At 44.8% G+C, this 16,882-nt stretch overlaps 1 protein-coding gene across 2 annotated transcripts in view; it reads left to right on the forward strand.

Moving 5' to 3' along the window:
* Window positions 1-4,617: 4,617 nt before the first annotated feature.
* The window catches only part of znf800b (zinc finger protein 800b), a 21,237-nt gene continuing 8,972 nt past the window's right edge, over window positions 4,618-16,882 (forward strand). The window contains exons 1-2 of one of the 2 annotated variants that reach the window (XM_076153231.1): window positions 4,618-5,172; window positions 15,571-15,696. In XM_076153231.1, coding sequence (XP_076009346.1) covers window positions 15,619-15,696 — 78 coding nt within the window. In that variant the 5' untranslated portion in view covers window positions 4,618-5,172; window positions 15,571-15,618. Of the gene's footprint in view, window positions 5,173-6,779; window positions 6,897-15,570; window positions 15,697-16,882 lie in introns of those variants that run through there. The other variant, XM_076153223.1, reaches the window with a different exon arrangement.

A 16,882-nucleotide genomic window follows, 5' to 3' on the forward strand; every position in this document is an offset into this window, starting at 1 on the left:
AGTGTTTCAGGCAAATAAAAGTCCAATCTGAAGAGTCTATACTTGGTGAGGCGTTTAAAGGCCCCGGGATGAGCTCGCTCTTCTCCTTCGTTGCTTCAGATCCAAACTGTGGTGAACGATTGGAACAATGCCTTGCAGGAAAAAGATGTTTTATCGCAGGGATGATAAACTCTCACTTTAGTCGGTTCCCATGATGAATTTCCCCGTCGAAACAACTTAACATTTGCTGTAAAAAACACAAAAACAAATGTTCTTATATACAAGCTTTTATTAAATGGTTGAAAGGAAAAGGAGGTGTGTGTTTTGTAAATCCCAGATACAGCTTGTAAACGTCCCAATGTCTGATGAATGTTTGTACTGTGATGTCTGAGATAAGTTTTCTGTTGCGGGAGAAGAGTAAAAAGGTTGAACTTTCTGCCTCATTTCAGTGCTTAAATTGTTACTAAATCCATCTTTCAGTGCTTTTGTTATTGAAATCTGTTTCCAAAGCAGAATGTGACGACCGCGGTTGCTTTTTTCTCTCGCTTAAGTGTTTATTTACTGTTTATTATTCACATGATAAAGCAGCCGTCACATTAACTTGAAGTGACTTGTGTTGTTATCCTAAGAGGAAGGCTTTCCATTACTCTTCAAGTGCATCTGAGCACAGATACACATTCATTTTCAAGATGTTTTTAAATCACATCACATCACCATAATATCGCCTGTTTAGGTGTAAACTAACTCTGTCATACTTATTTAACAGTGACTGTCTCTCCTCCACTCCTGGGGCTCCGTAGCTTCTTCCCCCCACAGCCGATTGAAGCAGGATTTACAGGGTAAGGTCCAGTTCTAAACACTGATAACACCAAAGTACTGTTTGTTCTCTTGGCAGTGTTGCCCATGCAGACAAATCACCTATATGCCAGCACGAAATAAAGAACCAAACTTAAACTGTAAGAAGATAATGAATGGAAGTGGAGATGTAGTAAACCAAAGCTGGTTGTTTATTCCAGCCTGGATCAACCCTTTGGGCTTTGCAGAGGTGCTTATTGGTCAGAGATGATGCCCTTCAGCTCAACGTGCTGCATCTGCAAACATTTTCCCTGGTTGAGGGATTTTGAGCCATTAAATTCCAAACTGCAGCGCATTGAGAAAATATATGTTCTCTTTCACATCTTCCTCAGTTTGATATGTTGCAGCCATTCTCTAAAATCGGTTAAATTATACTTTTTCTACTCATTATTGGAAACATTTGCATGCGTCTGAGCCCAATATCTAGGTTCTGAATGACTTAATTGTATTATTATATTTGATTTGATTTATTTAACTATCAAATCTGGGTAGCAGAATTGATTTACTCTTGCCAACTGAGAAACCTTGTGTCTGCTCAGAGCCCAACAAAGCTGAATAAAATATGAACATGTGCCTGTAAAAGTTGTCCGGGGGGGAAAGCTTGTAAAGATCCTGGTAGGGATGTCGTTATCACATCAACTCTGCGTTCTGACCCTTCCCACACTCCAGTCTTTGACATTTTGCTCCCATTCTCCTCAGAATTAATGGGTGTGTGTGTGTTCCAGCGCGAGAGGTGAAGCTGAGGATAGGGTGCAAATGTCAACAGGAGGCTGCAAACTTGAAGCCGTTTGTCATTTGATTGCGCTCTTGCAGCAGACCTGTCAAAGGGCCTGTAACACCCAGGAGGACTTCACAAGACATGCCTGCCCAGAAACAGAGCAGGATAGGCAGTGAAGAGAAAAGTTGAATTATACATAAAATGTGAAAGTTCAGTACAGGAGATCTCCTCTCTCGCCTCTCCTTTCTTGCCGGTCTCCCCTCTGAGCTGTCAATCATTTCCAACCTGAGTCATTTCTCCGCTCCCACACAGCCGACGCTCCTCTCATTCACAAATCTAATACATGTAACCGTATCTGACCAATCGACTTTCTTCCCACGTTCCTGGAAGCGGCGTTGTTGTCCAATACTTTGAATGAATCTGTCATGTTGTCTTTCAGGCTGCGTCATCTTCCACCTCCCCCATCACCGCCAGGATTACTGAGGAGCATCATCCACCTGCTGGCTCATCACTGTCATGTCGCCCTCCTGCATGTGGCTCTGTTTCAGGAGGATCTGTTTCAGTGGTAAAGGTTTCAGACACACAATTTCTTGTCTAATTCCCTGACATGTTGCCTCAGTTTCTGAATCGGAGGCCACAGGTAACGAGAGCACAAGTGTAACTCGGGTGACACGTATTGCAGCACATACCTCCACCAAGTCTGAGGCGTCAGACAGCATTTCTGTAACTATTAACAACACATCAAAACCTGAATCAGCTTTGGACCAAATTGACCATATTTGTTCTGTATCTTTTTTTTAAAACAAATCTGCTGATTCTTCATTCAAATGTTCCAAATGGTTTCCCTTTTTCTTTAAATATATAAATACACCCAAACAGGTAGAGGTGAAAACATGTCTGCCTTGGTGGAGGTATGTAATGCCATTGATAAAGGCTTAGTTCAGCTGTGCCAATAAGCCAGCAGGGCCGTCTGCAGTCGTTATCAGCGTTATTACTTGCACCTGTGTCGGACCTTTTTCTCAGTAAAGGGGGACAATCATGATGGAGGACGGATCCTGGGTCCATCTGTGACACACCAACGCAATCACCAAGCCATGCTCTTCCTCACTCACATTACACACGCCTGGGCTGTAAGTTTAATAAAGCATTTCATATTATAAAGGAAAATGGCAAAGACAGGTCAAAACAGTGACTCAGAGTCCTAAAGCTGAGGCGTCAGTGTGTACAGTCGTGTTCACATTCTAAGGCTGCAAAATTGTTTCGTCAAAAGTGCCAAATGTGTCTTTTTAGAACCGCTAACTGCCGTGTGATTTACTGTCGGCTATTCTTCTCTCTTTTACTGCTCTCCAGAAGAATTCACTACATCTCATCTGATTTATTGGAGTCTGGCATCCTACTGGGATTTGCTGTGTTGCTCACCAACATTGACACCTTGTGGTCAGTTTCTGCTCACATTTTCCCCCAAAAGACTCTAAAGCGAGAGAAAAGTGAAGGATAAAAAACTCGAAAATAAACAAGATATTATCATCCAGCATTCATTTAGTCTTGAGATTTAGAGATCAGAGGCTACTGCATGTGTCAATCATCTTTACTAAACTTAGAGCTGTAATATTACATCATATTTGAAATCACAGATTATGAGAAAACCAAGAGTTAAGATGAATTATCCTGCTTAGTGAAATGAAGTTGTAGCATAATCTGAATTAACTACACAAGTCAGTTACACTTCTAAGCCACTCTGTCTTTTTAAACTGGTTATTTAAATTGCCAGCATAAATTAATTACTTCAAATTGCACTTAAAAAGTGTCCAAACATGTCAGTAGGTAGTGTGATAAATGTGGACCGCATGTAATTGAGAAGATAAAAGCTCTGAGCTCTATTTGGCCACGTCCATGAATGCCGAGGAGTTCCCCCCCACCACTGCAAACAGCATTCTTATGATAATGGAATAATGCTGGTGCTTTAGTTAATTGTGTATAGGCGATAGTGGTGGGCACCTTTTGTTGCATGCTCTCATGCACCCAAAGGAAAGGGGCTGGCAGGGATTATAACTCGTAAAGAACTTTTCTGCCCTGTTTGCACTCCAGCAGCCGGGTGTTTTCCTTCTAAATTGATTTTGAAATGATGTGTTGTGTTCAGTGTAAGTGGCAAAAGTTTTTGTATTATGTGGCGTTTACTGGACTCTCCCCCCTCGTTCACTTTTTATAGATGCATGACTTTGTCTGGCTCATAGGTAAAACTTCTGCTGGGTTTTGTAATTCACATAATACACATATTTAACATTTAGACCTCTCTCTCTCTCTCACACACACACACACACACTAGTTTCTCTCTCCACGTAATCTCAAAGGACGTAGCATTTGGTTTACTGTGGATCAGCATCAGTAATTCAATAAGTATCAATAAATGCTACACTAAATAAGACCTTGTTCCTTTTTAAATCCATGTCTCTTACTGTGTATCTCTCTCTACCACAGTACCTGCTTGTGTGTGTGGTGTGTTTACACATAAGAAATATACTTAAGACATATTACAGTACAACCTTATGACACAGCTTCAACGGCTAAGAGTCATTTTTACAAAAGACATCAGAAGAATCCCAAAATCAGTCAAATTTGAATTTATTACTATTGAAAACAGTTTATAATCACCAATGAGAAGTGTAAGGAAATATGAGTGTTTATTAGTTTTCCTGCTTTACACTCCTACAAACACTAAATACTCATCTGCTTCACTTTCATAGTTTATATCACGAGCCTTACTTGTATTTCTTTAAAGTTCAGGATTAGTAAACCCACTTGCAAAACCCACTAATCATCATAGAATCCAACAATCTGCTCATCACTTCCAAAATGATCCAGCAAGTGGTTTGAGTGGAGCCTCCAGCCCGGTGAGTGTATGAATGTTTCTGTGCCGTTTCCCCTCATATGAGACATTTACACAGCGGGAGAAGTCATTGTTTCATCATTTTATGAAGTTTTACAGTCTTCCATATATCATCTCCAAAAAGAATCTTGTTATTTTCTTGTGTATCAAATCGATCCGCAGGTTTTGAAAGTGTTGTAGACCCTTTCTACATGTTGATCACTCATGTCTGATGCTCTCTCTTTACGTTAAGCTTCCAACGGTTTCTCTGGGGAATTAACTCAGCAACGACTCGTGTTAAAATCTTTAAAATAGACAAGTGTTACACGTCTGTAGCGAAGTTTACCCACTCGTGTTTCACTTTTCGCGTTTGGGGTTGTGGAGAGCTTGTGTGCGCATTTTTGGGGGGTTTCGATTGGAGCTACAACCTAGATATCCGCTTAAAAGTGGATTTTTAAAACCACTTTTCTTAACTGAAACGGATCGTGCCCTTGTTTTTGTTGAATGTCGCCGCTAAAGTGCCGGCGTTTCCATGTGAAAGTGGACGCCGCGGTGCACCTTTGCGCAGAGACCGGGCTCGGTGCTGAGAGGCTCCTCTGGGTGCACAAAGACAGCGGCTCACGGAGGAACTTGTTCAGAGTGAACCGGGGACGCTGGGAGGCGAAATTAACAATCTCCGGACACGAAGCGGCCACAGCGACGCGATATTCCTCCACCAACAGCACGATTACACCGGCCATCCTACAAATACGAGGTAAAGGTTTGTTTTTAATCCGTTTTTGAGGGATCAGAGGGTTGCGGAGCGGGTTAAACCTCCTTCGCTTTGGCTTCCCGAGCATGGTTGTTTTTGCAGAAAATGGCGTCATCGCCCTCTTGTTTCTGCCTGGCCGCGGCGGGGAGAGGAATGGTTTCAGAGACTTCTAGCGGCCTTTATATTCGGCGTGTAGCTCCTAAAACGCCAAACCAGCTACCACAACGTGTATTATTCAACATCAGACGTTCAAAATGCCAAACGATTCACGATTTCGCTCGGTAGAAGGACGCGCAAAGATGGAAGGGTCGCCGGTCCTGTGCGCCAAGCTGCTTCTTGGAAAAGGTGGCACGGATCCGCAAAACGCAGCGTTTTACATTCATAACCCCGCCGTCTCCGGAGGCTCTTTGCTAATCCAGATGACATTGAACGGTTCAGTGACATTACAAAGATGTTGGTTGCTGTATTTACGGGGGTGCTGCACCTTGTCTTTGTGTTTATTTTATCCGGGTTAGCTCGTTTTTACGCCGCACTCCTCTGCCATGCTGCAATCGGCATAAGGGGCCTCTCTCTCTTTACGCCGTGAAAGGTGCATTTTGTACTTGGCTTCTCCTTTGATCAACTTAAGCTGCTCCTTTGTTGCTCAAAATAGTGGCGTTTGGGCTCAGACAATATAACCGTGTAAAAGGAGATTTTGGGGCATAATGGGGTTGATGCAAATCGTTCCATGAGAACGACAACTGCCCTGCGCGCCGGCTCGCTGCTTGCCAGACGAAGACGGTGTGAATCTAATCAAATAAAAGTCCCTTTTGGGCAAATCACATAGTTTGCACAAAACTGGGGAAGTCCAGTGCTGCGCAATGATTGTGCTGCCGCTTTGCGCAGAGCTCGGTGGCAGCTGCTGTAACCGCCACCACCATTTCGCCGCGATATTTTTTTGTGTGTGTTGGCCAACCTTTTGTAAATAGTTGGAGACTCTTGGATAAAAGAGCACAATAGTATTCGTGTGGGCCTTTTATGGCCCGTGAATGCGGTCCTAAGTCCCACTCCGGCTGTCCTGTCGCTCCCCGGCAGCGGCTACGTGCATGCGTCCTCGCTGTGGCCACCATAGCGAGGCCACTCACTCCGCTCAGCTTCCCCATATATGCGAGATCCGCTCGGTTCCTCCTGTGACCGGACCGCGGAGAGCGATCGAGATGCTGCGTGATGTGGTCCAGCCCATCACGACCTCACACCGGCGCAGCCAGCAGCCGTGGAGAGAGCACCTCGACTCCTCCGTGCACATTTTGATTAAGTTTCCTGAGTTATGCAACCGCATCTCCGCTGAGCCAAGCGCTCATCCGCCTATATTAACTCGTCACTCACCACCGCGTATGGATTCCTATTTCTACTATCTGATTCATTTGACCGGTGGCCGCCGCGACGGCACCGAATTAGTAAGATCTGTCATTTGCAAATCACCCAGTGCCATTTGCGTCACAGCCCGCGGCCTCGCACGCCCATGGGGGGCGATGGAGTTGCAAATGGAGACTGTGTGTGTGTGTGCGTGTGCGTGCTGACGCTGCCCCAGCTGAAAGCGAACCAATAGACGCGGACTCGGGAGGCAACAAACGCCGTGTGCGCTTCCACTCTTTAGTAGTGAACGGACTTGGATCGCGGTGTATGAACACGGAAGATCGCGCAGTACATCCGGGATGGTTCGGTTTCCATCGCCCCGCACGGGATGCGTAAGTGGACGCGTACACACACACGAGTTCGACACGCTTTCGAGCTCGACCAGGCCGACCGGAGTGAACGAAACGCGACCGATCCTTTCCCCTCATGGTGCTCGGTGCCCGTGGCTGTTGTGGAGTCACTCGTGTGTGAGTTGATGATTTGACCGTAAAGCCTTGATGAACGGCGCAGGGGATACGGCTCGGTTGGCGATCGGGGACGCTTGTGTGTGTGTGTGTGTGTGTGTGTGTGTGTGTGGGGGGGGGTGTTTTTGTCGCCGCCACAGCGCGCCGTGCGTTCCGGGTTTGGAGATGATCGGGGCGGTTTGATCCACAGACGGTTTATTTGTCGCTGTTTGGAACACTGCGCATGGCTACAGCCACAAGAGCCAGCAGAAGTTATTCACAAGGCACAAAGTCCCGGATCTCTGCAAACAGAAAGCATCACATTTAGATTTAAAATCCCACATTCTGTTCTGTTGTGTGGAAGAGTTCATTCGTTCATTATTACAGGTTGTATTGGCAGACCTGAAGTGTGCTGCTTTGCCATATAGGGGCCAACCCACGTGTACTGTTACTGTTGTAATAGTGAAAGCAGGTTATGTTTGTGTAAAAGAGTCAAAATGCAAGGAGTTTTTGGGGAATATTACAACAAAGCACTCCTAAAACAGTCTAAATAATGTTGAAGTTCACATCTTATGGGCATGTGGTCAGGCTATATTCATGCATATGTTGTTGTTTGTTTATATTTAGATCACAGTGTTGAGTCTAGTGGAAGAGGCTAAGAGTTGTGAGTTGTGTATTAGATATTGTTGCTATAGGAGCAGTGTACATGACAGGTCGCAGGTTAGAGGAGCGACGCTTACACCCTGAAACATGTCCCGTTTCCCCCCAGAAAGTCTGAGTCAGGCCGTCCTCCTGCTTCACACTATTCTTATCCTCCATAATCTAAGATTCCCAAATTACCGCACAGCTTGCTGTCACTGTGATCGTGCATTAGAGTCTCTATGCGGCGTATTGTTGGACTGGAAAATTACTTTTGTTGTGGGCGTGAACATGGTTTTACTTTTACACGCGTGACAAAGTCTAACACATGTGCACCTGTCACCAAACTCTGAATCCACAACACACTAGGAGCTCTGCTGCAGATCGGCTGTCTAACCTTCAGCAGGAATATGAATCGGCATCTGGGACATCAGTGTAGATAACAAAGTGGCTTATAGAGAACAATCAAACTGAAACTGTTTGGCTTCTGAAGCTGAAAGAGTCCCTCTGCATATCTCCATATAATACCCCACACACACACACACACACACACCCGGTGGTATTTCTACTCTGTGATATTTGTTATTTCAACCTTTACATAGCCGGCATTTGTGTTCATCCTATTTGCAAGTGTTTTGTCTCCCTTAACTTGCTTTCCACTATCTGAGGAAACTTGGGAGTTAAAGCAACTTGGCAGCTCCTGTTTTCTTACAGGAACAGAGGCCAGGTGTGTGTGTCCATGTCTCCTCTTCAAAGACGTTCCCCAAGTGTGTTTGCCTTAAACCACTGTGGCCATCCGCCCTATTCTATCATATTTATTGTTATCCTTATTATTTCAGTTATATTTTGATTGTATTTTCAAATTATAGTCATAGGAGACAGGAATGGAACCACCTTAGCGTGTTGCAGTTGTTAATGACATCATCCCCCCCTCATGTCAAGATATCAGTGACATCATGCATGGGACTACCATAGCAACCCCTCCCCCATAATGACATCATGGAGGGGTGCATGGAGGAGGGTCAGGGTCAGGAGAGAGATCTGTGTTGGTCTGGAGTGAAGGAGGGGAAATATCAGAGGCAAGATGTTACAGGAGGCTCTGTGAGAGAGACTGGAGAGCAGCTCTTTGTTTGTTTGTTTGTGTGGCGTTGGAATGAACACCAATTAGCTCATCATATAAGCCCATCCACTCACAAAGGTCAGGGGTCAAGAGAAGGAGCGTGTTGGCATCTACTCTCTCTCCTCAGCCTGTGTTGGCTCTACACAGCCTTCATTGAAGATGATGAAGAAAGCGCCCGACACTTTGCCGTCGTTGACCGCAACCATTTAATGATGTCACCGTGTGATTCAGCCGCCGTAATGATGCAGCGCCGTCTTCAGTCAGTCACCTCGTCACACCGATGTGTTGCGGAAGTCTGTCAACAAAACCATTAACTCGTCAATCACACAACCCAGTCAGGGAGGCGGTAAGGAGAGCACAGAAGCAAACAGGTCAGTTGTCAATCACCGTGTAAACAAGTGATTCACCGTACAAGACACCGAGTCACAGTCAGCCCGCCACAAAGCAAACCAGTCATCCTCTTCACATTGTCACTCAATGTGCACAACAAACCAGCCAGACATTTCAAAACCAAGGCAACAAGTCAGCCAGCCCCTAGATTAGTGAGTATGTGTTAAGTGTAATTTGCTCTGTCAGCCAAAGACATTGTGGTGCTGCGATAGGAAACATGTCCCGGTCCCTGGTGATTGATCTCTACATGCTCCTGTGAGGGGGAGAAGCTTCTTCAGTGATTCAGTGAGTTTGTTGTTGTGTTTCATCAGGATAGTGGCTCTCTTCTTGTTGTGCTTTCTTCTCATGTAGCCATTGACATCATCATCATCATATACTTATTCAGCATCTCTAAAGCATCTGAGAGCAGGTGAATATAAATGATAGCGTGTTCCTCCACACCTCAGCCAAGGCCGCAGCTCCCTCCCTCATAGCCAGAGGGGGAAATCAAATCAAACGTGCGTCCAACTTACTTTGGTACTTTGTGTTGTGTGCATAGTAGCAACGCTGAAGCCACACTCGAGACGACGAGTGTGTGTGTGTGCAGATTATTCAGCAGTTTGATCATTCATTCATTCAATCAAGCCAAATGGCACAACACACTCATTTGGCTTGATTGAATGATGGAAGTGATCACAGACGTACAAGTGTAGCTCACAGCAGAATGTCAGATGTCACTTGTGTAAAATCGGCTGCTGTGTTAAATATATATGTCTGTGTGTGTGTGTGTATGTGTGTGTGTTTATCTGTCCAGTAAACGCTCAGAAACTGAAATTGGGTTGTTTTGTGCGTGTGTGTGTGTTTGTGCTTGTGTGTGTTGTGCACTTCTGAGGTATTTCTCCATGGGGTCAGTCACACACCGGTACGTGCAGGATATGATTTGTTGCCACAGTGATGCATGATGGGAACTTATCTTAATATCATTTTGGATTAGAATTTTCGTTCAAAATATCCCATGTAAAGTGAGCTATTAAACGTGTCATTCACACTCTGTGGGTGTTTGAGGTTAACACTCGTATAATAAACACAAGAGAACAGGGTTTAGTCCTCACACTGCCAACATGAGGAGGAGTCAGAAGAAGTCAAGTGAGAGAGTCCAGAGGCTCCACACAGGAACTCCAGGCTGCATCCTTGTGTCGTAGAAAGTACACTGACATAATGAGTCCAGAAACTACAGAACCCTGTCAATGGGCCCCATCAGGGTTTCCATCCTAACCCTATGGTGATGTAGTATCTCTGGTGTGTGGAGGTGCCAGTGCTCAGCATCATGTCAGAGGATGTGGAGTCCCTCCATTAGGAGGAAGTCCTGTCAGAACGCCTCCACACAGCTGTCGGAAATAACCGTATGAGACGGCAGCGGTGACTGCTGCGGTACAATTCTGACTCTAGAACCACATGAACACACACACACACACACTGTACATGCCCTCTCACAGGGTGAAACTTGATATTGCATTGCTGAACATGGAAGGCAGCAAAGAGGCTGAGGCTTAACGGTGTCAGGTAGAGGAAGAGATGGAGCGAGTTTGGCTCGCCTAACAGGGATTCACCTCGTGTGTTTGTGTGTGTTTGTGTGTGTGTGTGTGTGTGTGTGTGTGTCACAAGGACAGCAGGCTTTTATTCCAAAATCTGACATATTGTTGTTGTTCCAAGTGTTTACAGACATACAGTTCTAACATGATGTAATATGCGTCATCGCTGAGCGGAGCTTCTTCAGTCTGTGTGTATGCGTCAGGTCTGGCTGTGAAATATTGAGCGCTTGACGTCAAAGTGAATTATTTGCTTAAAATTGCTAATCAGGAGCATTTACATGTGGAGGGAGTCGGCCAGATGTGTGAAATGGCTGCTAATGAGGTGAACTGGGAGGATGGATGAAGGCAGGCAGTGGAAAGTTCTGGTCAGAATTAATGGTATATGGATTCAGAGGAGATGAAGTATCTCCCCCCCCCCACACACACACACACACACACATGCACACACACCACCCCCCACACACACCCCCATCTCACAATTTCATACACAAACAATACAGGGTTTATTTTCAAGTTTTGCACTCTTTATCTCCGTCTCATCCCAGGGTTATCCAGTCTATTCCGCATTACTCAAATCAAGTGCTTTTGCAGAGAAGGACAGGAATAGATGCTGCATAAAGGAATATACTGTTTATTTTGTTTTTAGTTTGCAATTGGTCTTCCCAGCTTGTTTTGTCGAGGCAGCAGGGAAATAGTTTCTGAGCTGAAAGACTCCACAGGGCCTAAGATGGGCCAGGTAACCTCCAGTTTACTTGTCATCAAGGGAGTGGAAGGGGGGGGGGGGCGTTCTAGATGTTTACCGTCCAGTCCCTTAATATTGTTGAAAGTTTGGTCCAGTTGGACACTTCAGATCAGTGCCGCTTTGCATTCTTGAAGGGAGACTCGGTGGCTTGTGACGTCTGCCAACACCAGCAGGGACCAGGAACTAGGAGAGTGGATTTGGAGTCTGGGCCCAGGATGTCAAGCATCCTCCAGTCTGCAGTTGGAGTCCAGGACACTTTCACTCTCATTACCCGAGTTGAAACAAAGGAAATCCCTTCCACGTCTGTCACCATAGAAACAGTAGAGTCCCTTGTGTTTTTTTTGTGCAAATGTGTTATTTGCGTGTTTGTAGCTGTTTACTGTATGTAGCCTTTGTAGAAGTGACTTCTCAATGTGTGTGTGTGTGTGTGTGTGTGTGTGTGTGTGTGTGTGTGTGTGTGTGTGTGTGTGTGTGTGTGTGTGTGTGTGTGTGTGTGTGTGTGTGTGTGTGTGTGTGTGTGTGTGTGTGTGTGTGTGTGTGTGTGTGTGTGTGTGTGCGCACAGGTCTCCACACAGGGTTAGCCTGGGTCAGCACCAACAGATTGCCGCTTGACAGGTTTTCCTCCACAAAGTCATTAGTCTGCTGTTAGTCTTGTTTCAGGATTTGCAGTGTTCTTGATGCGGGGCCACACACTGATGATCCTGAGACAAACCCAGCTGTGTCTGTAAGACCAGATCTAACCTGGGCTTTAGACTGAAGGGTTGGAAAGTGAACCATTTCCAATTGCCCTAATCTCAAAGGGACATAAGACTGTGATTGGGGATACTGGTGCTCGTTCTTTCTGAAGCGTTCTCTCAGGTACACCGGCTTCAGTATATTCAGATTTGGATGTTTTAAGATGAGTTTGTGCAAAGTTACTGATCCATATCCATTTTCCGTGCCTTGCTTTTTCCCCCCCGCTCGGGATCACATATCCCAGTATGCATTAGGTGAAATGCCAGGAGATGCACACAGGGGGTCATCAGGGGTTGTGTGGCTAACTCGTTCAGATTCACAAGTAGGGTTGACCAGAACTGCACTTGTTTGTATTCTGGAGGATGAACTGTCGCCAACCTGGTGTAGAACGTGTAAGCTGCATACACAAAAGTGTTTCTGGTCCATGACGGCAAAAAAGATTCAGCATGATATCAATTAATCATCAATTGATAACCAGATATTGCCTGAGCCACACAGTTTCATGCGCCCTCTATACTTCCATGGATGCCCAGTGTGTAGTGTGCAGCTGTCCTCAGTGTGATAAAGTGTCAGAGTGTAGGATATAAGGTAGCATCTACTGAATTCATGTAGTACAACATAAGTCAACAGCAACTTTTGCTACCCATATTTGTTTTGGACTAGCACCGCATTCCATACCTCAAAGACTGATGTTCCCTTGTTTACTCCCCTTTTCTTTGACAGTCGACTTCACACTTGTGCTCGTCTGCGTCGTGACAGCTCCATCTTTGCAAGTCGCCGACGCTGTCATGTTACTGCACAGTTTTTAATTAGTTTTTTTCCGCCATAAGCAGCGGCTTAGAAATGTGTTTTCAGCCTGAATATGAAAGACAAAGTACTTGGCAGTGTCTTACGGGGGGGCCTTTAAATTCTGGAAAGGTTCTTTCAAACCGTAACTCTACTGATTTCACCACAACTGATTTTCAAGATTCTTAAGACTCTGCTCTGGTTTGTCTGAAATAGGCGTCTTTCCAAAAACAGCTGGCAGAACACTAGTAGTGTGTGTGTGGGGGGGTTTGGGATATTGGCTGTTTGTGCCCTAAAGTCATATTCCGTCCAGATTGTGGTCCTGTCATCATTATGCATATTGGTCATATTTGATTGCTTTGAACGGAACTGGACAGCTGTTCAACTCCACTCACTGTTAACTTTGTGAGTAATTTCCTTATTATTTAAAAGTATAAAACTTCAGTGAAGCTAAACTGATCACATCATGTGTCTTAATGCAGTCAACAACTTGTCCACTAAAAATAATGATAAACGTGTTAAAATTCCAGTAAAGGTGACTCGGGCCGTTCCTGTATTGTAATTTTCCTGATATGGATCTGTGGCACACGGATCCGTGCTGACGCGGTGCTAAAGAAACACTGGTGTTTATGTTGGTCTATTCAACGGTACCTTTACATTCATGCAGGCAGAAGCGGAAAGTGCCTGTTCACAGTGATGCCTGATGTGTGACGATGCGTGATTTACACAGGTGTTTCCTTACAAACAATTCAATTTCCCACTACAGCATATACAATGATTGTAAAGCCATGAGGAGACCCGTCCGGCCTTAGTTTCTTGATATGCACACTGCTTTGATTTGGAGATGACTGAGGTTTTTTTATCTTTTTACTTTTTTGCAACACAAGTGATAAATATACATTCTAAGCAAACATTGTTGCAACTTCCCTGTGTTCATCTGTTCTCCATCAGAGTTCAGGAACAGTCTCATCTTGTCAAAACATCCCAACGACAGAAAACTTTTCAAACGAATAATAGGACAAAGTGGACAATGCGCGCTTTGTCGCCCTCTGCCGGTCGGCATCGGATACTACATGTTTTATGTTGAGATAAGCCTGTGTGTTTGACTTTGCCTGTGCATCGCGGTCATCTCAGGTCACCGCCATGCTCAGTTCCCGGTTTGCATTATCCTATAAAGTAATTGTCGGTATAGGCGCAACCTTTAGACACTTCAGGGAGAAATACCTCAAATTAATAGAAAGTAACAGAAAATCAAAGGCTCACAGATGTAAAGTAGAACCACTGTTTCTAACCGTTCTAACTTCTGTATTCACTACATGTCCGACCACACTAGAAGAAATGTAATTGTACTTTTACACATTCCAAGAGGTGAACAGGTTGTGTATAAATCACTTGGCATCAAGAATCCCAAGTTTATGACATGGAAACATGACTTTGGCGCCTGTTCAGTTTCAATTTCCAAGTTGTAAAATAGGAATTTTCGAATAATGCTTGAACGCAGCGTTAATATGTATTTAGTATTTATTGCTCTGTGTGCGAGTGTGTGTGAGTGTGTGTGCTGTCAGTTTTCCGTCAGGTGCATGAGACCAAACTGTTTTACCTCGGTCCATCACTAGAGGGCAGCAATCGATCCTCTTTGTCACCAAGTTTGCAACACATTCCAGGTTTTATCAGAAGGGATTTCACAATGGAATGAAAACTAATCAAGCAATCATTCAGACTTATTCTCTTGCATATTGCCCATCTTCTCAGATTCATGTTGACAACAATACTGGTTATTTTCATTCTTAACCATTAATGCAGATGAACGTACTGTATAGATGTAATAATAGTGTGAGGTGCTCTGGGAAGATGAACTATCCGATGGCATGTGGGTGAGACCAATATACACTCTTTCCTGCAAATAACAGTGCAGGAAACCTGTTTAATTGTTCAGTCAGCCGTATGCCGAGCAGCCAGATTAGCATCGCATAAAATATGGAATAAGTAAAAGCATTTCTGTAACTCTGGCATATTCAATGCTGTTTCATATTTAGATCCTTTGGCTGTCTGATGAATGTATGTACATCACTCTGCTGCAGCCTATAAACATGCAAGGCTGTTACGTACGTGTGTGTGTGTGTGGGTGTGTGTGAGTGTGTTGTCAGTTCTTTTGATGTTGTAATTCAATATGATGAAATGAAAAGATGTGTTTGTGATTGTCAGAAACGGCAGACTCATTGTTTTGAATTATTCCTGGGTCATGAGCGTTTCATTGAGGTGAAGTCCGAATTTCCGAGGGAATTGATTCCTTGTGTGTGTGTGTCTGTGCCTTTTGATCTTTTTCCTTTAATGTTTTATTAATCTGAGAGCCTCAGTCTGTCTTTTATGTGAAACTTCTCAGAATAATGTGATGTTGTGTTTGTAACCACTTTTCAGAGTCAAGTGATTCTTGTAACTCAAATGTCATCACGTTCTTGATTAGTATCTGTGTTAAAGAGTTACAAAATCAGTTTGAACACCTATGAAACTGTCCTTCAGACCAAGTCTAAACTCTCTCACCCATACTTAACACACACATATGTCTGGTTTGGTTTGCAGGTGCGTGCAGGCTGTGACGCTGCGCTCCGGCAGGCCACTCTCAGCACCATGGTGAAGGCCCACAAGTCGGGGGGGAGGAAGAGCTCCCACTGTCTCCGCCGACAGGTCCCGCAAGACAAGACAACGGTAGCAACTTGTTATTTACCCAGCACCACTCCCCTTCCCGTCACTCTATGGCGACCCAGCACGCCATCTCTGTGTTCACATCCCACCTCACCTGTGCAGCTGCTATTAGAACACATGCCAATGCTCCCGTCCTTACTTCACCTCCAACCTCTGAACCCCGCTTGCATGCTTCTGTATCCATTTACTGTTGAAGGAGGACAAATGCATGATCTGAATGTGTGTGGTTTACCTGCTCTGATGCTTCTTCTTCAGCACGTAACCAAACATCAGGATTGAGAACAAGCCCGGCCTCAGAAATCCCCGCCCCGGAAATCACCCCCATGCGTTTGTTAATTTGCTCAATTATAGATGATGCTCTTTGCGGGGGAACGGCACTTAGGGGAGTTATGGTACACACACTCCTCGGGCCAGCGTATAGGCCATAAAGCAAAGGCACTCAGACATCAGGGACGACGGCGGACGTCACGCCACAATAGCACACGTGGGAGGAATGAAACGGATAAGAGGACGTTTGTGCAAACCTTTTGTTTTTGGCCATGATTATTAAGGATTAGAAGACCGTATTGTTAAATCCAATGCTGGAGGGGTCAGAGGTCATTCAGCCGGTCCGTCTCCTGCTTTGTCCTCACTGTCGGGTCTCTGAATTCAAATAAGCGGCCATTGAGAAATTGATATTCAGATTAAAGATTGAAGTTTCTTTGTTATTAAAGATTTTAAATTGGGTAGATGATGGACTTTGTTATTTATAGATTCTTTGTGTTTTTCAGCCTGCAGTCATACACAAGTTTTAGTTTGTAATGAATCTGGTTTTGCCTCTTTCCCATAATGCACCTGCTGTTACACAGAGCCTTTCCTAAGGGCCTTGACTTACTGGTTGTGACAAACTACTTGTACTTGTTTTACCCTTGAATTGGGTTTTATGGGTGTGTGTGTGTTTGTGGGTGTAGAAACAGGCTGCTTCAGTTGCATTTTGTGCTTTCACATGGTTGAACTGTGTTCTGCCCTGTTGCTGATGCTCTAGTGTGTGCGTGCGTGTGTGTGTGCGTGCGTGCTGTGGTTGTATATCTCTGTGGTTGAGCGGCGGCGGCGTCTATTCCTTCTCAAGGGCAGCGGGGAAGTGAGAGAGACGGGTTGACACAGATGGGGCGAAAATGAGGATAAATTGGTGGGTGGGTGGTGAGAGGAG

This window comes from Genypterus blacodes, unplaced genomic scaffold (genome assembly GCF_046128005.1).
Source record: "Genypterus blacodes isolate CSIRO-AG114 ecotype Tasmania unplaced genomic scaffold, CSIRO-AGI_Gbla_v1 ptg000007l_1, whole genome shotgun sequence".
Classification (NCBI taxonomy): Eukaryota; Metazoa; Chordata; class Actinopteri; order Ophidiiformes; family Ophidiidae; genus Genypterus; species Genypterus blacodes.